Consider the following 23,661-nt stretch of genomic DNA (forward strand, 5'->3'; position numbering starts at 1 on the left):
GCTGGTTTTAGGGCCACAGAGCTGCAAGTCTCTGAGTGTGTGTGTCAGTGTTGATTTTCTCGACTAAAACTATGACGAAAAATGTTCGTCAACTACCTTTTTTCACTGACGAAAAAACTAAGCTTTGATGACTAAAACTAAGACTAAATATATTGACAATTTCGTCAAACAAATAAAACCTACATTAAAATGTTAGGGAGGGACTAGTGGAGAAGAGATCACAGAGTCAGGGAAGGGAGGCTCCAGGAAGGGAAGGATGTATTGTACACACGGAGCGGGTGTACATCCTACTTTCTCAGGCAACTAAAGAAGGCCGGCATTGGTCCCAAAGGTCATGAGAGCACCTTAATCACGTCTTCGAAACCAGCTGATCCATGAACGTTTTGACGTATAGAATATAACTAGTGTAAAGATTCTGGGACTATAGAGACGTTACAAAAATGAGTCAACATTGTTATGATTTCATCTGACGCCACTTGTAGTTAAATGGCATTTTCCAATTGAAACCTCCCATTAAAAATTACATAATCTCAAACTAAAGATTACAAAACGTAAAGTAATAGCTTAGTAATGTCCTAAGCAAGCTGAATTAGAGTTGGAACGGAGTTTCTAACTAAAAGTATGAAGGACTTTGTATAGGTGCCAAAAACAGACAGAATAAATAAATAAAGGATAATAATTAGTGAAGATAACATTGTTATGGATAACAGGCTGGTTTTAGGGCCACAGAGCTGCAAGTCTCTGAGTGTGTGTGTCAGTGTTGATTTTCTCGACTAAAACTATGACGAAAAATGTTCGTCGACTACTTTTTTTCACTGACGAAAAAACTAAGCTTTGATGACTAAAACTAAGACTAAATATATTGACAATTTCGTCAAACAAATAAAACCTACACTAAAATGTTAGGGAGGGACTAGTGGAGAAGAGATCCAGTAGAACTAAAAGACAAGTCATTTCATGCTTGTTTGCGCTCGGGTGTGGCGCTCTGAAAATAGCTGATCTACAAGCTCACTGTTGCGCTGCGACCAGGGATGAGCTGTAGGGGGTGCTATGGGGGGTCGGCGACCCCTTAGTTCTTCTGGCGCTATGGGGGCTGGGAGCTCCACATGCACGCGCGAGCACGCACCGTCAGCTGCGGTCTTTAACACCTTAAAGTTTAAACAATAGCCTCTCAAGGTTCGCGCCGTCAGCGGCGAGCCGTTCTCAATAGCGTCTACCTGGCTGCTTTGTATAACATTAGGCTAATCAAGAAAAGCCATGGACTTGAATTGAATGTGTTACATTCCTCTCACAATGAGAGACAACAGTCTCTGCACTGCAGAGTGTGAAGGGGATCGCTTAGAAGAGGACCCAGTTCTCTGAGACAAGACAAAGACAAGTTGTCTTTGTTATTTTAGTTTGATTATTTTAAGTACTTATGTGTGGGTGAGTCTATGTAAAGGGCTTTTATATAAAACTAAAAGGAAAATTAAATAATTAATTAATTGAAACAAAAATAAAAACAACAAATTAACAATGCAACTAAATAATAAGATATAATTACATAAAAAATCACATGTTGAATACAGTATTTCAACTAGCACTGAGCTGATTGGCTATGTGCACATGCGTGCACGTGCGCGTGCACGTGACGTCAGAAAATATAGCCCCCCTAGTTCAAAAATCCACAGCTCATCACTGGCTGCGACGCGTTGTAAGCTTGTAGATCAGCTATTTTCAGCATGCAACCAAGTATTGATACTCAATAAAAGATGTTAGTACTTTTCCCACCACTGCTGTAGTGCTGGGAAAGGGGCTGTGTTCGGTGACTCATCACAACAAGTTATCAACGTTGAAATGATGTCTTCCAGATGCCCTGTTCCCAATGGGTTTGTCGCCATTGTAGTCGAGGATGACTAGTAGTCAGATTTTAGGCGTACTACAGATACCTTGTGTTTCCCAACCCCGGCAATCGAACCTTTTTTGGGCCGCGAGGATATGCTAGGTGTGCCGAATGAAAAAGAAAGAAATCAACCCCCTCCCCCCAGAACAATAGATGCGTCATGGGCTGCTGCTGCCTTAAGCCATTGCTCATCGTCCAGTGAATCGACCTTCGCAAATATAAATGCAAATGTGTGGCTTTGTCTTCATGGGGCCATCACCTGTACACGTCTGGAAGGTACTCAGGGGTGAAAGTGGGTTGGAACGGGCCGATACGGCGGACCTGAACGTCGTACCGGTGAAGAGGGGCTGTCCTGTCCCAAAAGCCCATGTTATAACCTGCCATGATGAATGTGCAACAATAAAACACTACATAAGTGTTCGATTTCTTATAAAGTGCTTCTAAATCGCTCCAGGGTGTTAGTGTGAACGTAATCCGTGTAATTCGTGGTGTTTAATTACTCCACGGCTGCGGCGACGTTGGCTGACTGGGGTAACCGAAAGTCTCGCCTCAAAGCACGCTACCCCCATTTGTTTTCGCGGACCAGCGGTTCTTGTATTTGTTTTACTGAGGATAAGGTTAGAAATAAGTTTAGGATTAGGCATAGTTTTACTAATGTTACGTTTAGGAATAAGGTTAGGCTTAGACATAGTTTGCTGAGGTTACGTTTAGGAATACCAGGTGGGCGACTGTGTTTTGGTATCCGTCTGTAGTGGTCAACTGGGAGCTCCGTGTGTGCTTGTCATCAGTCTCAGCCAGGATACAAACTCTGTGTTCAGCAAAACAAGCTCAAGTTTCACACTAAGACAGTTGTATTGTGGCCTAATTTTTTATTTAAGTATTTTTTTCTAAAAAAGGACAGGTTTAAAAAAAAAGACACTGTCTCTTTCCTTTTTTTCTTTTTAAAGTTATTTGTTGAGTGAGTGCTGTCATAAATGTTTGGATGTTGTGTTTTTAGAAGTATATTGGGTTTAGTACAAAGAAGTTTTACTCTTTGTGAAATCAGACCCCTCCAGTCAGCAGTGCACTGACCCAAGTTTATATATTTGTAGGCCAAAGACATTTTGTAATGTTTCTTTATTAGATCTTGTGTACATATGAGTAAATATTTTGTAGCAGCAATGCATTTGTAGCCATTTAGAAATACAATACGGTAGGTACAGTATTCAAAATGTAGTTGAGTAAAAGTGCAAAAGTATTAGCATCAAAATAAACTTGAATTACTCAAAGTAAAATTACTCATTATGGTGAGAGCCCCATTTCACAAGTTTTCTATTGTAATGTATTAAAATGTATTAACATTGTTTGGAAATAGCTGATCTACAAGCTCACAATGCGTTGTGAGCTTGTAGGGATCTGCTATTTTCAAACAGCCAAAGTGTAAATAGTGGTTAATGTATGTTTCGTAATAATAATCAAAATCTACAAAGTAACTAGTAACTAAAGATTTCAAATAATTGTAGTGGAGTAAAAGTACAATATTTGCCTCTGAGATGTAGAAGTAAAATTAGTAAATACTCCAGTAAAGTAGAAATACTTAGTTACTTTCCACCACTGAGTATAAATGAAGCCCCATTGCCAACAGTTTCTCTCTCTCTCTCTCTCTCTCTCTCGTATCCTCAGCTGCCCCCACAGGCCCACACTAAAGGAAATTCCTGACGTCCTGATTGGCTGTTGTTCTACCACCTCCAGGCCAAACCATCTGGCTTCCATCTGTAACATGTGTAGGCAAGTATGTAGGCCAGTGGTTCTCAACCTGTGGGTCGGGACCACCCAGGGGGCTCCCCACATGTTTTTTTGGGGGGTCCTCAGATGACGGCAAAAGTGACAGTTTAAGTACTTTTAAGACCTTTTTAACACCAAAAATAAGGAAGAAAAGAAAAAGGCCATTACTGCATCAAAAGTCAACAACAAACTATACATTAAAAACTGTTCAAACATTGGTCAAATTACCAAATAATATACGAAAGAGGCAAACATGAAAATAGCCGATCTACAAGCTCACAACGCCTCGCAACGTGAGGCGTTGTGAGCTTGTAGAGCTGCTATTTTCACAATATTTATCTGTGGAACCGAGTCAAACTAAATGTAATGCCTCAACTCCCACATTCCAATTGCTTGTCAGGGTGGGGGCGTCCTCAGTTCAAATATGATTGTTTTGGGGGGAAGGCACCAAGGTTGCAGTTAGAATGGGTTGAAGAGTGCAGCGTACTACAGTAATAAAACATAAACCGGTCTTATAAAATTGCACATCAAAATGACAACGCCTAATGTTCACATAAGCAAGCATATAGTCACCGAAGCACACACTCTCACACACTTTTATATTCAGAATATCATTTAAATGAGCAGATTGTATTGGAGCATAGTCTGACATTTCGGTTTACCACTTGTTTTCAAACTGACCAATAGGCTTAGGCTAATGGGAATACCTTATTACTATAGCAACTTACGCCCTTTACAGATGTGTCACAACGCACAACAACAAGCAGATGTAACCTGACACTTTCTTTCACTTCAGAGCAGTCTGACGTTGCACAGATGTTTTTGAAGAGAAATGAGAATGTGACCACTCCTTCATCAAGTCACACACTCTCAGGACTGATGAAGGTGAAGATTGTCTTCTTTGTCTCCTCTGCTCTGCTCTGAAGGATCAGCTTTGACTTGATCTGGATGTGAATTCAACAGGTAAGGATCTTAAAAGGAAATGTTTTATGAGATGTTTATGTGCCATTTGATGAACAGGTTAAATAGTGTGCATTTCATGTTTAAATGAATGATAAAGTATTTGCGACAAGATTGTCGTTTTAAAAATGTAATTATGTACAGTATAGTATTTTATTCTTGCGGTTGTGCACATTCATTCAATTCATTATGAGATCATTTCTAACATTGACTAATAGGTAAAAATGTACAGCAATGTTCAGAAACCTTTTTTTCCCCTTTTTTTTCTTTATGATCAGTGATTGCCAAATAGAATAAATAAATACATTTAAAAAAAAAAGTAGAGCATGTACATCTATTCCTACAAACAGGTCGGTGCAGGACAGACAGAGATTATTATTATTTTTTTAATCACACTTTGTTCAGCGTATTATTGATCGGCTGTTTTCAAATAGCCTAGGTATAAAATAGGGCTAAAGTGGTTAATTTATGTTTCATAATATCATAATTTATATCTGAAAAGTACAATAGTTGCCTCTGAGATGTAGTGGAGTAGAAGTAAAAGTATAGACAATTGGAAATACTCCAGTAAAGTAAAAGTACCTCAAAATTGTACTTAAGTACAGTACTTGAGTAAATGTACTTAGTTACTTTACACCACTGATGGTGATCCATGTTTCAGTCAGATGGATGTTCATCTGATGATACCAGGATGGTACAGGTCAGACCAGTTACAATACAGACAATGGGACAGAAAAAGAAAACTGTGTGTTTAACAATAGATTAACAATCTGCATTCCATCCATGAGTCATGCATAAAGTCTCTCTCTGACAGCTTGGATGAATATGATAGATAAACGTTCCCCTTTATGCCCCATTAAGTGAGCGAAACACCCTCACCGCCCCAGGAATGAAACTTCACACTACCTCCCTATCACGGAACAAACGTTCATTGAAAATAGCTATTTTTGGCAAAGATATTGGTGTAGAGGGAAAAAAGGAGGGGGCCATGTATAGACCCCTGGGGAACTCTGGTCAAACAAAGTAGTGTTTAAGTAGTTAGTTGTTGTACATAAAAACCTCTCTAGCTCTGTTCTGTCTGGTATGTCATGTATCTTTCTCATTAAATGTGGATATTGTGCACCATCTATTGGACTCATTGTGAAACTGCACCACCTAGTACTATCTGACTTCCCTGCATGCTGTAGTGTAGAGTTTTAAACCATCTGTGTCATTTTAGATATAACCATTATTTTATACTTTGGGCTATTCAAAAATAGCAGATAATACAAGCTCATATCGCTATGAGCTTGTAGATCTGCTATTTTTTTAAAAATCTTGAAAATGTGTGCACATCTTTGAGTATATATTTTTTTTAAGCAAAGATTTGTAACTCAAATCTTTGCTCCTGGTGGGGGTCCCTGGGGGGGGGGGGGGGGGTGCACGGGGGGCGCGGCCGAATACATATCATTTTGGGGGTCCTTGACATGAAAAAGTTGGAGCACCACTGATATTATAGCAACATCAGAAACCTGTTAGGATTTAGAAGACATTTGTAGACACGTTCCCCGATTGAATGGGTACAACAGATTCATTTTGGACTGGGCACAGCTATAGGTTTGACTCCATTGTATCCAATCCACTGTTAAAACAAACTGGATGTAGAAAATAGAACACCATACCTTCCCAGTGTAGAGTTCCACTCCCTTTTCAACACTATAGAATTCATATTGTCCAAACCTAAACCTCTTAATGTACATGAATGATGAGTCCAAATATAACAGCAATGTTGGATGTGTTTGTGTTCAAGGTGTCTGCTCTGCTATGGAGAGAGAGGAGGGGGGCCCTGCCCCTGACACCACTCTGTCTGCTATGGAGAGAGAGGAGGGGGGCCCTGCCCCTGACACCACTCTGTCCGGAGAACATGAGAGCCACGCCAAAGCAGAGAGGTGAACATCTAGAAATTAACAATAATTTTACTCTTGAGAGCGTAAAATGAAACCAAATGTTTGGACGCTCTCAAAGAGTTAAAGATCTATAAGGGTCCATTTGGTTACCAACTCTCCATCATTTGGCTGGGGACCACCTGGAACCCCTTCAAGGACCACTGGTGGTCCCCGGACCACTGGTTGAGAACCACTGCTCTATACAATGACATCAGTGTGTCAGAAATGGTAGATAACTGCCTGCGACTGACTACATGGACAGTAGGCTATACTGTATTCTTTCTTCAGCCTATGAAATCAGGCTAGGCCCTCCTAATGTTGAATCACAAACACGTACAAAATAACAAGAAAGCCAGTCAATGAGTGAGTGTACAACTGACCACAACATGTAATATCGTTGCTGTTGGGCAAAAAACCTCTTATCTCCATTTAACGTTCTGTTTTTTTCCCCGTAAATTAATGCCCAACTTTGTCATACTAAAGTGTCACACAAAAGTAACACGAATAGCCGATCTACAAGCTCAAAACGCGTCGCGTCGCCACACTTTTTGAGCTTGTAGATCGGCTATTTTTGAATTTACATCCTGAAAAGTAACAGTTTTGGACATACAGTATACTGAGGTTTCCGCCCGACAGCAAAGATATACAATATAGCCTACTGTCTGTGTAGTCAGTTGCAGGCAGTTAACCACCATTTCTGACACCTGAAGGCCATTGTGTAGAGCAGTGGTTCTCAACCAGTGGTCCGGGGACCACCAGTGGTCCTTGAAGGGGTTCCGGGAGGTCCTCAGCTACAGTAAATGATTGAGAGTTGGTAACCAAATGGACCCTTATAGATCTTTAACTCTTGAGAGCGTAAAATGAAACCAAATGGACCCTTATGGGTCCATTTGGTTTCATTTTACGCTCTCAAGAGTTAAATTATTGTTAAACATCTGCATTACTTAATTTACAAGAGGTCTACACAATTAGAGAATGTAGAAGAATTGTTATTTACATCAACGTTTGCCTGTTATCTCTCCTAATGGTACCAACATCAACACAGCATGGAATTGTGGACAAAATCTTATCCAACGACAACATAATATTCTAAGTCTTGGGTGTGAGAGGCTAAATCCCATCAAACGGTGGTTCCATGGCTCAAATGCTGAATAAATAATGGACCTTGATATGAAAAAGGTTGAAAACCACTGTTGTAGAAGTTGAAACAAAGCAGACACCAGGAACAGATCATATCTTACATCAACCAAAACAGTGCATAAATAAACTCTGTCATGTAGCAAAAGACAATAATTAACAGCACATAAATACAAATAAGTTACTGTGTAGCCTAGACATCAAACTATATAGGCATCATAACTGCAGAGGAGCTACATTGCCATCACATACTAATGTTTTAGTAATATATTGCTTTTGATAGACACAGCTACTTCAAGAATGCAAGAAGGTTTTATTTGTCACTAAAGTAGACTACAAGCAGTGAAATGTTGTTGGGACTTGTTATGCAAATTGTGCTGCCTGCAATCCAACATAATAATATATTAAAGCAAAAAAGAATATAATATGATAATGAAGAATATACATTAGGTTTAGGGTCGTTTCTCAATGACTTCATCATTTAGCAGCATTTTCCATAAATGTACAGGCAATTGCAGATACATACAGTATCTAATCAAAGCAGCAATGTTCGATCAGACGTGCAAAGAGTCAAGCATAGACAGCAGCAGAATTCCATCAATGTGCAGGACATCAATCATACGTAATAGACTATGTCAGTTCCTTCACTTATTTTTGTTCCTACTGTATATGGCCTTGTTATTTTTGTTTTATTTGTTGACCATGTCCTCATTTAGTGATCTGACCACGCTGCCGGGGGAGAAGCTCTTGGTTAACCTAGACCAGTGGTTTTCAACCTTTTTCATATCAAGGTCCATTACATTATTTATTCGGCATTTGAGCCACGGAACCACCGTTTGATGAGATGTAGACTCTCAGACCCAAAACTTAGAATATTTTGCTTTCGTTGGATGAGATTTTGTCCACAATTCCATGCTGTATTGATGTTGGTACCATTAGGAGAGATAACAGGCAAACGTTGATCAAAGTAACAATTATTCTACATTCTCTAATTGTGTAAGACTTCTTGTAAATTAAGTAATGCAGATGTTTAACAATAATTTTACTCTTGAGAGCGTAAAATGATTTGGTTTCATTTTACACTCTCAATGAGTTAAAGCTCTATAAGGGTCCATTTGGTTACCAACTCTCCATCATTTAGCTGGGGACCACCTGGAACCCCTTCAAGGACCACTGGTGGTCCCCGGACCACTGGTTGAGAACCAATCTGCTCTACAATGACATCAGTGTGTCAGAAATGGTAGATAACTGCCTGCGACTGACTACATGGACAGTAGGCTATACTGTATTCTTTCTTCAGCCTATGAAATCAGGCTATAGGCCCTCATAATGTTGAATCACAAACACGTACAAAATAACAAGAAAGCCAGTCAATGAGTGAGTGTACAACTGACTACAACAAGTAATATCGTTGCTGTTGGGCAAAAACCTCTTATCTCCATATTTTAACTGTTTTTTTTCTTCCCGTAAATTAATGCCCAACTTTGTCATACTAAAGTGTCACACTAAAGTAACACGAATAGCCGATCTACAAGCTCAAAACGCGTCGCCCCGCGTTTTGAGCTTGTAGAGCGGCTACTTTTTTTATTCTGATCCTGAAAAGTAAGTTTTGGATATACAGTATACTGAGGTTTCCACCCGACAGCAAAGATATACAGTATAGCCTACTGTCCGTGTAGTCAGTTGCAGGCAATTAACCACCATTTCTGACACCTGATGCCATTGTGTAGAGCAGTGGTTCTCAACCAGTGGTCCGGGGACCACCAGTGGTCCTTGAAGGGGTTCCAGGTGGTCCCCAGCTAAATGATTGAGAGTTGGTAACCAAATGGACCCTTATAGATCTTTAACTCTTGAGGGCGTAAAATGAAACCAAATGGACCTTCATGGGTTTCATTTTACACTCTCAAGAGTTGAATTATTGTTAAACATCTGCATTACTTAATTGACAAGAAGTCTTACACAATTAGAGAATGTAGAAGAATTGCTATTTTCATCAACGTTTGCCTGTTATCTCTCCTAATGGTACCAACATCAACACAGCATGGAATTGTGGACAAAATCGCATCCAACGACAACAAAAGTTTTGGGTCTGAGAGGCTAAATCTCGTCATGGCTCAAATGCCGAATAAATAATGGACCTTGATATGAAAAGGTTGAAAACCACTGTTTAGAAGTTGAAACTAAGCAGACATCAGGAACAGATCATATCTTACATCAACCAAAACAGAGCATAAATAAACTCTGTCCAATGTAACAAAAGACAACAATTAACAGCACATAACTACTGCTATAATACAAATAAGTTACTGTGTATACATCAAACTGTATAGGCATCATAACTGCAGAGGAGCTACATTGCCATCACATACTAATGTTTTAGTAATATATTGCTTTTGATAGACACAGCTGCTTCAAGAATGCAAGAAGGTTTTATTTGTCACTAAAGTAGACTACAAGCAGTGAAATGTTGTTGGGACTTGTTATGCAAATTGTGCTGCCTGCAATCCAACATAATAATATATTAAAGCAAAAAAGAATATAATATGATAATGAAGAATATACATTAGGTTTAGGGTCGTTTCTCAATGACTTCATCATTTAGCAGCATTTTCCATAAATGTACAGGCAATTGCAGATACATACAGTATCTAATCAAAGCAGCAATGTTCGATCAGACGTGCAAAGAGTCAAGCATAGACAGCAGCAGAATTCCATCAATGTGCAGGACATCAATCATACGTAATAGACTATGTCAGTTCCTTCACTTATTTTTGTTCCTACTGTATATGGCCTTGTTATTTTTGTTTTATTTGTCGACCATGTCCTCATTTAGTGATCTGACCACGCTGCCGGGGGAGAAGCTCTTGGTTAACCTAGACCAGTGGTTTTCAACCTTTTTCATATCAAGGTCCATTACATTATTTATTCGGCATTTGAGCCACGGAACCACCGTTTGATGAGATGTAGACTCTCAGACCCAAAACTTAGAATATTTTGCTTTCGTTGGATGAGATTTTGTCCACAATTCCATGCTGTATTGATGTTGGTACCATTAGGAGAGATAACAGGCAAACGTTGATCAAAGTAACAATTATTCTACATTCTCTAATTGTGTAAGACTTCTTGTAAATTAAGTAATGCAGATGTTTAACAATAATTTTACTTTTGAGAGCGTAAAATGAAACCAAATGTGGTTTCATTTTACACTCTCAATGAGTTAAAGCTCTATAAGGGTCCATTTGGTTACCAACTCTCCATCATTTAGCTGGGGACCACCTGGAACCCCTTCAAGGACCACTGGTTGAGAACCAATCTGCTCTACAATGACATCAGTGTGTCAGAAATGGTAGATAACTGCTGCAACTGACTACATGGACAGTAGGCTATACTGTATTCTTTCTTCAGCCGATGAAATCAGGCTAGGCCCTCATAATGTTGAATCACAAACACGTACAAAATAGCAAGAAATCCAGTCAATGAGTGAGTGTACAACTGACCACAACATGTAATATCGTTGCTGTTGGGCAAAAAACCTCTTATCTCCATTTAACGTTCTGTTTTTTTCCCCCGTAAATTAATGCCCAACTTTGTCATACTAAAGTGTCACACAAAAGTAACACGAATAGCCGATCTACAAGCTCAAAACGCGTCGCGTCGCCACACTTTTTGAGCTTGTAGATCGGCTATTTTTGAATTTACATCCTGAAAAGTAACAGTTTTGGACATACAGTATACTGAGGTTTCCGCCCGACAGCAAAGATATACAGTATAGCCTACTGTCCGTGTAGTCAGTTGCAGGCAGTTAACCACCATTTCTGACACCTGATGCCATTGTGTAGAGCAGTGGTTCTCAACCAGTGGTCCGGGGACCACCAGTGGTCCTTGAAGGGGTTCCAGGTGGTCCCCAGCTAAATGATTGAGAGTTGGTAACCAAATGGACCCTTATAGATCTTTAACTCTTGAGGGCGTAAAATGAAACCAAATGGACCTTTATGGTTTTCATTTTACACTCTCAAGAGTTGAATTATTGTTAAACATCTGCATTACTTAATTGACAAGAAGTCTTACACAATTAGAGAATGTAGAAGAATTGCTATTTTCATCAACGTTTGCCTGTTATCTCTCCTAATGGTACCAACGTCAACACAGCATGGAATTGTGGACAAAATCGCATCCAACGACAACAAAAGTTTTGGGTCTGAGAGGCTAAATCTCATCATGGCTCAAATGCCGAATAAATAATGGACCTTGATACGAAAAGGTTGAAAACCACTGTTTAGAAGTTGAAACTAAGCAGACATCAGGAACAGATCATATCTTACATCAACCAAAACAGAGCATAAATAAACTCTGTCCAATGTAACAAAAGACAACAATTAACAGCACATAACTACTGCTATAATACAAATAAGTTACTGTGTATACATCAAACTGTATAGGCATCATAACTGCAGAGGAGCTACATTGCCATCACATACTAATGTTTTAGTAATATATTGCTTTTGATAGACACAGCTGCTTCAAGAATGCAAGATGGTTTTATTTGTCACTAAAGTAGACTACAAGCAGTGAAATGTTGTTGGGACTTGTTATGCAAATTGTGCTGCCTGCAATCCAACATAATAATATATTAAAGCAAAAAAGAATATAATATGATAATGAAGAATATACATTAGGTTTAGGGTCGTTTCTCAATGACTTCATCATTTAGCAGCATTTTCCATAAATGTACAGGCAATTGCAGATACATACAGTATCTAATCAAAGCAGCAATGTTCGATCAGACGTGCAAAGAGTCAAGCATAGACAGCAGCAGAATTCCATCAATGTGCAGGACGTCAATCATACGTAATAGACTATGTCAGTTCCTTCACTTATTTTTGTTCCTACTGTATATGGCCTTGTTATTTTTGTTTTATTTGTCGACCATGTCCTCATTTAGTGATCTGACCACGCTGCCGGGGGAGAAGCTCTTGGTTAACCTAGACCAGTGGTTTTCAACCTTTTTCATATCAAGGTCCATTACATTATTTATTCGGCATTTGAGCCACGGAACCACCGTTTGATGAGATGTAGACTCTCAGACCCAAAACTTAGAATATTTTGCTTTCGTTGGATGAGATTTTGTCCACAATTCCATGCTGTATTGATGTTGGTACCATTAGGAGAGATAACAGGCAAACGTTGATCAAAGTAACAATTATTCTACATTCTCTAATTGTGTAAGACTTCTTGTAAATTAAGTAATGCAGATGTTTAACAATAATTTTACTCTTGAGAGCGTAAAATGATTTGGTTTCATTTTACACTCTCAATGAGTTAAAGCTCTATAAGGGTCCATTTGGTTACCAACTCTCCATCATTTAGCTGGGGACCACCTGGAACCCCTTCAAGGACCACTGGTGGTCCCCGGACCACTGGTTGAGAACCAATCTGCTCTACAATGACATCAGTGTGTCAGAAATGGTAGATAACTGCCTGCGACTGACTACATGGACAGTAGGCTATACTGTATTCTTTCTTCAGCCTATGAAATCAGGCTATAGGCCCTCATAATGTTGAATCACAAACACGTACAAAATAACAAGAAAGCCAGTCAATTAATGAGTGTACAACTGACCACAACATGTAATATCGTTGCTGTTGGGCAAAAAACCTCTTTATCTCCATTTAACGTTCTGTTTTTTTCCCCGTAAATTAATGCCCAACTTTGTCATACTAAAGTGTCACACAAAAGTAACACGAATAGCCGATCTACAAGCTCAAAACGCGTCGCCACACTTTTTGAGCTTGTAGATCGGCTATTTTTGAATTTACATCCTGAAAAGTAACAGTTTTGGATATACAGTATACTGAGGTTTCTGCCCGACAGCAAAGATATACAGTATAGCCTACTGTCCGTGTAGTCAGTTGCAGGCAGTTAACCACCATTTCTGACACCTGATGCCATTGTGTAGAGCAGTGGTTCTCAACCAGTGGTCCGGGGACCACCAGTGGTCCTTGAAGGGGTTCCGGGAGGTCCTCAGCTACAGTAAATGATTGAGAGTTGGTAACCAAATGGACCCTTATAGATCTTTAACTCTTGAGAGCGTAAAATGAAACCAAATGGACCCTTATGGGTCCATTTGGTTTCATTTTACACCCTCAAGAGTTAAATTATTGTTAAACATCTGCATTACTTAATTTATAAGAGGTCTACACAATTAGAGAATGTAGAAGAATTGTTATTTACATCAACGTTTGCCTGTTATCTCTCCTAATGGTACCAACATCAATACAGCATGGAATTGTGGACAAAATCTTATCCAACGACAACATAATATTCTAAGTCTTGGGTCTGAGAGGCTAAATCTCATCAAACGGTGGTTCCATGGCTCAAATGCTGAATAAATAATGGACCTTGATATGAAAAAGGTTGAAAACCACTGTTGTAGAAGTTGAAACAAAGCAGACACCAGGAACAGATCATATCTTACATCAACCAAAACAGGGCATAAATAAACTCTGTCCAATGTAGCAAAAGACAACAATTAACAGCACACAAATACAAATAAGTTACTGTGTAGCCTAGACATCAAACTGTATAGGCATCATAACTGCAGAGGAGCTACATTGCCATCACATACTAATACTTTAGTAATGTATTACTTTTGATAGACACAGCTATACAAGAATCAAGAAGGTTTTATTTGTCACTAAAGTAGACTACAAGCAGTGAAATGTTGTTGGGACTTGTTCTGCAAATTATGCTGCAAACCAACATAATAATATATTAAAGCAAAAAAGAAATAATAATAATATACATTAGGTTTAGGGTCTTTTCGCAAAAACCTGTACATGTAATTGCAGATACATACAGTATCTAATCAAAGCAGCAATGTTCCATCAAACGTGCAAAGAGTCAAGCATAGACATAGAATAAGCAGCAGAATTCCATCAATGTGCAGGACATCAATCATACGTAATAGACTATGTCAGTTTCTTCACTCATTTTTGTTCCTACTGTATGTGGTGTCCAAACTTTTTTCAAAGGGGGCCAAATTAGAAAATATGAAAACACCCAAGGGCCGCGCACGCGAAAATTTTCGGTTATAGACGGATTTTGGGCGAAAATGTGCGGTTTTCAGGCGGATTTTGGGCGTTTTGGGGCGTTTTATTGTTACTTTATTTTGGTTTTAGGGTTAAACAATAGCTAGAGAAGGTCCTGCCATCCTGAGGCAAAGAAGGAAAATGCAACTTTCACTTTTTATCTTTTTTATTTTTTTGAAGGTGCAGGCGGGCCGTTCATAACACAATTTAGGAATGAAGCCACGGGCCGTATAAAATTTGTCCTCGGGCCGCAAATGGCCCGCGGGCCGGACTTTGGACACCACTTGGCCTTGTTATTTTTGTTTTAGTTTTTTGACCATGTCCTCATTTAGTGATCTGACTGCGCTGCCGGGGGAGAAGCTCTTGTTTAACCTAGACCAGTGGTTTTCAACCTATTTCATATCAAGGTCCATTATTTATTCGGCATTTGAGCCACGGAACCACCGTTTGATGAGATGTAGACTCTCAGACCCAAAACGTAGAATATTTTGCTTTCGTTGGATAAGATTTTGTCCACAATTCCATGCTGTATTGATGTTGGTACCATAGGAGAGATAACAGGCAAACGTTGATCAAAATAACAATTCTTCTACATTCTCTAATTGTGTGACTTCTTATAAATAAAGTAATGCAGATGTTTAACAATAATTTGACTCTTGTCTTGAGAGCATAAAATGAAACCAAATGGACCCGTAAGGGTCCATTTGGTTTCATTTTACACTCTCAAAGAAGTAAAAGATCTATAAGGGTTGGTTACCAACTCTCCATCATTTAGCTGGGGACCACCTGGGACCCCCTCAAGGTCCACTGGTGGTCCCCGGACCACTGGTTGAGAACCACTGGCCTAGAGCTCTTGCTGTAAGGCATCTGAAGTAAAACTTGCTCGTTTAGTCTGTCATCACCTTGCACTTGTTGACATATTATATGCTTAGTCAGATGCAGTGGTGTAAAGTAACCAAGTACAAGATAAGTAACCAAGTAAAGATTTGTATACATTTCATGCATTTGAAAAGTTGTGAAACGGGACATTCTGCATAATGAGTACTTTCTGCTTTTGGTATGTACTTTAAGTACATTTTGATACCAATACTTTTGTACTTTTACTCAAGTAAATTTGTTTTTTTTTGTTTTGTTAAAAGGTTAAAGTACTATATTCCGATAGTAATCATTGCTACAGAGCGTTTGTTCGGTCACAGGGTTCTCTCCAGCTCTTTAGTAAACAGAATATAGTACATTTTCAGGTAGTTGACACAAGTAAGACGCGCGAACGCGGGAAGCGAACGCAGCCCTATTTTTTTTGTGTGTTTTTTAAATTGTTATGTTGTGTATTTACGGACTTGTAATCCGTGTTATTTCACCGTGATGGGGAGAGCGTAGAGAGAAAGTCACGTGACTGCCTCCGCCTCGTATTGAAGTTAATGGGGGGGGATATGGTTCTCCTATGCACGGGGTTTCGGAGTTCCTAGTCATCTATGCACGGAATTGCCGTTTGTCAATCCGTGGTATTTCACCGTGTTTGGGGGGCGATCGGGTTGGTTTCATAGTAGATCTGTAAGCAGCCAATGAGAGCGCGAGTCACATGGGGGCGCGGCTGCACACAGGCAGTGCACACAGAGGTTCACACAGAGGCACAGAGCCAGCACGGTTTCATAGTAAGCTGCACTTGGGCGGAGGCGCCTCCTTCCGCGCCTCCTTCCGCGCCTCCTTCCGCGCCTCCCTCCGCGTTCGCAAACATTTGAACCAATTAGGAGAGAGCACTGAAAATGCATTTTCTGTTTAATAAAGAGCTGGAGAGACATGGGAGACTCCTTTTACTGAACAAACACTCTATAGCAACGAGTACTATCATAATATAGAGCTATTTAACACTTATTTTAACCAAAGTAAATCACTTACCCTACCTTTAAGTAAAAAAGAGTACTTTTTCCACCACTGGTCAGATTTTTGAATTGTTATTTCACTTCTGGCACATGCTCTGGAATTCCCCGTTGTCTCACTGCTGCTCTGTCTCCTCCCAAAACTAAAGCCCTGTGACGCCTGGCAGGGTGGGCGTGAGGATCGGCAGTCTCATCAAACAGCTCAACCTCACCTCAACCGAGAAGAGGACAGAGGAAACAGCACCCCCCACCCCCCGTGAAAGGGCCTCCCGCCCCTCAAGTCGGTGAGTCAGTCGATTAAACGTGTCTTGCTTCCAGCGGATGGCAAAAGTACTCAACCCCAGTCACTTCAAAGTATAGATACTCCAATTTACAATTTAGGCATTTAGCAGACGCTCTTAACCCATTAAGACTGGGAACCAATCTGTGTCATTTTAAGATTTCTTTGGGGCTATTCAAAAATAGCAGATCTACAAGCTCATAGCACGGCACAGAGTGCCGCGCTATGAGCTGCCGCACTATGAGCGTAGATCTGCTATTCTTTTTTGAAATCGTGAAAATGTGTGCAAATCTTTATATATATATATTTTAAGCGATTTTTTTTAACTGAAATTGAACCACTGATATAGACACATAGGTTTATTTTTTCAAAAAACCCTGAACTACAGAATAGGGGGAGCCTTGCATGGGCCCTTATAGACACCTAATTCCACCTTTCTTATTCAACATTGTTTTGTCTACCAATCCGAAATATTGCAACCATATTAAACCGTCCATCTCCTGGTCATGGCTTGTTTCACGTGAGCTTGCAGTGTGTGCGTGCAGATGACAGTGGTTCTCAACCTTTTCAGGCCACGACCCCCCCAAAAAATCATATTTGAACTGGGGGGACCCCCCCCCCCCCCCACACACACACACACACACACACACACACACACCCTGACAAGGACTTGGAATTGTAGGAGTTGAGGCATTACATTTCGACTCGGTTCCACAGATAAAAACTGAGCTAAAAACGTCTCACAACGTCTCACGGTGCGAGGCGTTGTGAGCTTGTAGATCTGCTATTTTCAAAAATTCTGCCTCTTTCTCAGGTAATATTTCACAATTTGGCCATTGTTTAAATATGTTTTATAGTATACTGTAGTTGGTTGATTACTTTTGACGTAGTAATAGTCTATAATAGTTTTTGGAGTATTAAAAAGGTCTTAAAAGTCCTTAAATTGTTAATCCAGAGCGACTTACAGTAAGCAAGGAAAACACGAGGTAATACATCAAATGCATAGAAATAGTAATCTATGATCATAGGTAAACCATGAACCTATCATCATTCTAAAACAGTAGAATATCCAATAAATCAATTTCTATGTACCGAGGTGACTCGATGCAGACAGTGCAGGAATTCACACAATGATTTGCAGTCTTTAAGGTGGTTGTGTTACGTTCGATATCCTTCTCCTATCATAGCAGCTCACGAATCTTGCTGTGGTGTTCGCACATTGTTGTACTTCTCCCAGCAGATATGGGAGTTTTTTTTGTCATTAGTCATGTTTTCAAACTCTCCTTGGGTGACTGTGGGAAGTATGTGTCTCTGATGTCTTGGTACAGTGGGCAGGCAGTCTGTCTCCTGCATAGTCTGTCTCCTCTTGGGAGCCAGGTGTGCCTATGACGGCCTTTCTCGATCGCAAGACTGTGCTCACTGAGTCTGTACCTAGTCAATATTTTCCTTTGTTTTGGGACGGTCACAGTGCTCAGGTATTCTGCCACGGTGTATTCTCTGTTTAGGGCCAAATAGCATCCTAGTTTGCTCTGCTTTTTGCTTCTTTCCAATGAGTGAGATAGCTTTCCTTTAGCTGTTTTATCATTTGGTTTGTCCAGTGGGTTTTCTATCTAGAGCCTTGTTATGGAGTGCATCTCTTTCTATACCAGGGTTCATCAGCAGAGACCAGAGTCTCCTGTACCCAGCTGTGACTCCATGAACAGTGACCAGTCCATGGATCCAACTCACGACGTCAAAGATGATGAACACCACTCTACTGATCGGAGGTAAGAATATTGAAACTGACAGAAAACCACAGATAATATATGTGTCTCTCAGAGTCAGACTCTATTGAGCAGAGGCCACTCTGTTGATTTAGTTTTGTGATTTTGTGTGTGTGTGTGTCTGTGTGTCTGTGTGTGTGTGTGTGTGTGTGTGTGTGTGTGTGTGTGTGTGTGTGTGTGTGTGTGTGTGTGTGTGTGTGCGCGTGTGCGCGTGTGCGTGTGTTCCCTCTACAGAGACTGTTGTTCTTTAAAATATTATAAAGAACAACGGTCTTCTGACAAGAAGTGAGTTCATTTTTTTTATTATTACATAATAATTAACTAAGCATTAACTAAAGATTGTCGTCAGTATGCAGTGTGCATAACGTCTCTGTCGGTGGAAACCTCATATCCAAAACTGTGACTTTTCAGGATTCAAATGAAAAACCAGCAAAAGTAGCAGATCCACAAGCTCGAAAAGCGGCGTGAAGTGACACGTTTTGAGCTTGTAGATCTGCTACTTTTGATACATTTGTGTGACGCTGCACTGTAGTATGATCAGATAGGGCATTCATATACGAAAAAAAACAAAATATGGAGATATGAGGTTTCTGCCCGACAGCAACGATAAACAGTGTGCGGGGTCGCACTGCGACTGCGTCATAGGTTCCATGGTCAGTGTGTCTCTACCTCTGTGCAGTGTGTGTGTGTGTGTGTGTGCAAATACACAACAATAATTCACCGCAGCAATGTTGGTGTAACTAAGAGATTCGCTGGAAAATATGGCTTCAGTCGAAGGGAGGAGAGAATTTGGAATATAGTGTTGATCCCATGTGCTGGATAGACAGCTCGCGCCCGATTGGCTATACCCACTCCATACTGTTGTGGACACGTATCACATAGCCGGGAGGGACGGTGGGTCTGAGGTTACAGATTCCCAAATATAACATATCGTTGTTGTCGGGCAGAAACCTCTTATATCCATATTCTTTTGTGTTTACTTTTTTCTTAAATGAATGCCCTACCTGATCATACTGCAGCGTCACACAAACGTATCAAAAGTAGCAGATCTGCAAGCTCGTTTTGAGCTTGTAGATCTGCTACTTTTGCTATTTTTAAATTTAAATCCTGAATAGAGAAACAGAGTAAATTTGAACTATTTGAAAATGTTTTTAAAAATAGTTTTAAAAATAAAAATGGCAAAGAAGTTTAGGGATGGCCTGGGCCGTAGCGTGGCGGTCCAGGCACCCTAGGCTGCAATGCCATGCCTGACAGCGTGTCGCGGGTTCGACTCCCGTTCCCGACGACCTTTGCTGCGTGTCACTCCCCCCATCTCTCTCTCTCCCCTATCCCTCTCTAAAAAATAACGGCATAAAAAGACCCGATCACATAGAAAATTGGCACCGGGTGAGAAAAAAAAAAGGGTTCCAAAATCGTGCGATAAAAAAATGAGGTAAAAAAAAAAGAAAGTGTTGCAAATTTTTCATCTTGGATGTCATCCTCTCAGGGTCCATCAGGAGAAACCAGAATCGCCGGTAGCCAGTGTCTCCACGAAGAGTGACGAGGCCAGTTGTGAGAAACCAGAGTCCCCGGAAGACAACGTCTTCATGGAGAGTGACCAGTCCATGTGTGATCCTGCTGGGCTCGAACGTGAGCCCCAGGCTACGGAGGAAAGGTCAGAATTTAAAAGAGAAAAGAGCTAAACTAACAGGAAACTATTGAAAATGAGACGCAACTTAAGCACGCGTGTGTGTGTTCCCGCATGCGTGCATGCGTCATAGGTGGGTGCGATAACCTACGACAGTGGTTCTCAAACTTTTTCTTGTCAAGGACCCCCAAATTGACACTTATTAGCCCACAGACCCCCATTTTAAAAGATATGCCAAGAAGATTTTTATAGCTCTAGCAGTGATTCTCAGCCATTTTAATTTCAAGGACCCCCAGTTTGACATGTATTAAGCTACAGACCCCCATTTAATGCCATTTCTATCCCTGGGACCCCAATTTATATTGTAAAATCAATGTTAATTTAACTCTGAGAGTGTACAAATGGACCCAAATGGACCCATACGGGTCCATTTGGTTCCATTTGTACACTCTCAGAGTTACAGAAAATTTGGTTCCTACAGTAACTATCCATCATTTAGCTGGGGACCCCCTGGAACTCCCTCAAGTACCCCTGGGGGTCCCCGGACCCCACTTTGAGAACCAATGACCTACGACAACAAATGTGGCGCGTTGTGAGCTTGTATATCTGCTATTTACCCCAGGCAACACCAGTGTGCAACTAAGTAAATCAGGCTTTAGGCGTTTCCCATTTCGCATCATCACAAATAGTTCGTTGCTAGGATGAGGTTCATAATCCTACTCCTTTACATGTTGGTAAAACTTGCTTGTTTAGTCTGTCATTATCACCTTGCACTTGTTGACATGTCATGCTTAGTCAGATGTTTTAATTGTTATTTAACTTTTGGCACATGCTCTTGAATTTCCCCGTCGTCTCACTAATCTGTCCCCTCCCAAATCTGTCCCCTCCGCAGTGGTGTAAAGTAACTAAGTACATTTACTCAAGTACTGTACTTGAGCACAATTTTGAGGTACTTTTACTTTACTGGAGTATTTCCAATTGTCTGTACTTTTACTTCTACTCCACTACATCTCAGAGGCAAATATTGTACTTTTACTCCACTACAATTATTTGAAAGCTTTAGTTACTACTACCACTTTAGCGTATTTTATACCTAGGCTATTTGAAAATAGCCGATCTACAAGCTCACAATGCGTCGAATAGCGACCCGTTGTGAGCTTGTAGATCTGTTATTTTCAAACATTTTAGTTCTTTTACTTTTAGTACTTCAAGTACATTTTGATACCAATACTTTTGTAATTTTACTCAACAAAATTTTGAATTCCAGACTTTTTTACTTGTAACAGAGTATTTCTACATTGCTACTATTGATACTTTTACTTAAGTAAAACCTTTGAGAACTTTTTTCCACCACTGCCCCTCCCAAAACAAAAGCCGCGTGCGAGTGGGTGCAAGGATCGGCAGTCTCATCAAACAGCTCAGCTTCACCTCAACCGAGAAGAGGCCGGAGGAAACGGCACGCTATAGCTGCGACTCGTTCCCCAGCCCCCGTGAAAAGGCCTCTCGCCCCTCGAGTTGGTGAGTCAGTCGATTAAAGCTGCACTTCGTATTCGTAACTTTCCTCTTCTTCTACCCCGGATTTGAACCTTGGTTTTCCTGCGCAAGTGCTGACATTGTTTTTACCATTGAGCTAATAGAGCCTGCCTGCTTGCTCAGGGGATAAATTAATCTTTGTGTCCTGTGTCTAGGTGAGAGATGACCTTTGACACGATCTAAATGTCTCAAAAGAAGAGCAGGGAGACTAAATGACTCTGCTGCTAGACTGCTCACTAGTACGAAAAAACGGGACCATATCCCACCCATACTAGCTGCCCTTCATTGGCAGCCTGTGAGCTCCAGGAGTGATTTTAAATTTGTAAATTGTACTTACTATTATTACTTATAAAGCCATGCATGGATTGGCCCCTATACTTATATCTCTGATATGCTGTCCCCTCCTAAGTCTGAGCGCATCCTTAGATCCTCAAATAAGGCCCTCCCTGAGGTCCCTAATACTCACCTAGTAACCCGGGGTGATCGGGCCTTCGCCGCCCGGGCACCTCGGCTGTGGAACGCACTGCCGGTGCAGCTGGTTAGCACCATCCGTGCCTCTGTTTGAGTCACTTCTGAAAACCTACCTCTACACTAAGTGTTTTTCCTAATTGTTTAATATAAGATTGTATACACTGTAATGTTGTTTTTCTAATTTCATGTTTTGCTTTGCTGTCTGTTGTTTTAATCTGGCTCTGTGCAGCACTTTGGAACTTTGTTTGGAAAGGTGCTATGCAAATAAAATGCATTATCATTATCATAAATACAACCACCCCAATTGAATAAGTTATATTGTATTAACGTACTCTACCATACAGATTGGACAAAATCACATTTTATTCATAAAAAAAGTATAGTGCCACTTTAAACACATCTTGCTTCCATGGAGGACAAAGTACTCAACCCCATTCACTTGGGGTCAAAGCATACTCCTGGTAAAATATTACTCAACTAGTGAAAGTGAAAGTTGTACTTGAGTTAAAGTACTGCAGTACTTAAAAAAATGTAAATAAAGTATTCAAAATTACAAAATACAAAGTACCAAAAATATTGATAATTGTGAAAATAGCAGATCTACAAGCTCACAAGTGTGAGCTTGTAAATGCACTTTTCCCCTTCCTAGAAATGTAGTGGAGTCAGAAATACAATATTTGTCTTTGAAATGCAGTAGAGTGAAAGTCATAAAAGTATCCAAAAAATACATATACTCAGTAAAGTACAGATACTCAAACAAAGTACAGTACTTTTTGTAGTATCTGAAGGGGGAAGTGATTGGAGACCACAGGATAAGTCGTTTATATTGCATTGTTTGCTCTTAGTTTTTTTTGTTTCTAGCTGTACAGCACTTTGGTTGACCTGGTCATTTTAAATGTGCTATATACATAAACTTTGATTTGATTTAATATAAAAATCAGTTGAACCACTTTAACCATAGGCTATTATATACACTAGCTATTTGAAAACAGCCGATCTACAAGCTCTCAAATCAGCTTGTAGTTCTGCTGTTTTGGGAATATTTTAGAACCACTTTAACAACACAAATCTCGTATGGGGTCCCTGGCACAAAATATTGTCAGATGGGGGTCCCGCCGGCCAAAAACATATTCATTTGTGGGTCCTTGACTTGAAAAAAGTTTGAGAACAACTGCTCTACTAGCGTGGAGCAACTGTAGAAGAACCTTTGAGGAAAAGACTTCAGACTTAAATATATGACAGACAGAACTTGTAGATTAGTCATAATTTCATCGTTTATTACAGAGCGGTGCAAAAGCGAGTCCATGGACCGTTGGCATGTAAGCTACAGCAGTGGTTCTCAAACCTTTTCAT

General features: G+C 40.2%; 1 protein-coding gene across 2 annotated transcripts in view; it reads left to right on the top strand.

Annotated features, from left to right (window-relative positions):
- Nucleotides 1-4,479: 4,479 nt before the first annotated feature.
- Nucleotides 4,480-23,661, top strand: part of LOC308080682 (uncharacterized protein) — a 34,709-nt gene continuing 15,527 nt past the window's right edge. Inside the window, exons 1-6 of one of the 2 annotated variants that reach the window (XM_080422609.1) lie at nt 4,480-4,609; nt 6,396-6,534; nt 16,784-16,918; nt 18,564-18,680; nt 20,164-20,331; nt 21,679-21,822. In XM_080422609.1, the coding sequence (XP_080278735.1) occupies nt 6,410-6,534; nt 16,784-16,918; nt 18,564-18,680; nt 20,164-20,331; nt 21,679-21,822 (689 nt within the window). In that variant the 5' untranslated portion in view covers nt 4,480-4,609; nt 6,396-6,409. The remainder of the gene's footprint in view (nt 4,610-6,395; nt 6,535-16,783; nt 16,919-18,563; nt 18,681-20,163; nt 20,332-21,678; nt 21,823-23,661) is intronic. The other variant, XM_080422610.1, reaches the window with a different exon arrangement.

This window comes from Gymnoscopelus braueri (genome assembly GCF_963280865.1).
Source record: "Gymnoscopelus braueri genome assembly, chromosome: 24".
In the NCBI taxonomy this organism is placed as follows: Eukaryota; Metazoa; Chordata; class Actinopteri; order Myctophiformes; family Myctophidae; genus Gymnoscopelus; species Gymnoscopelus braueri.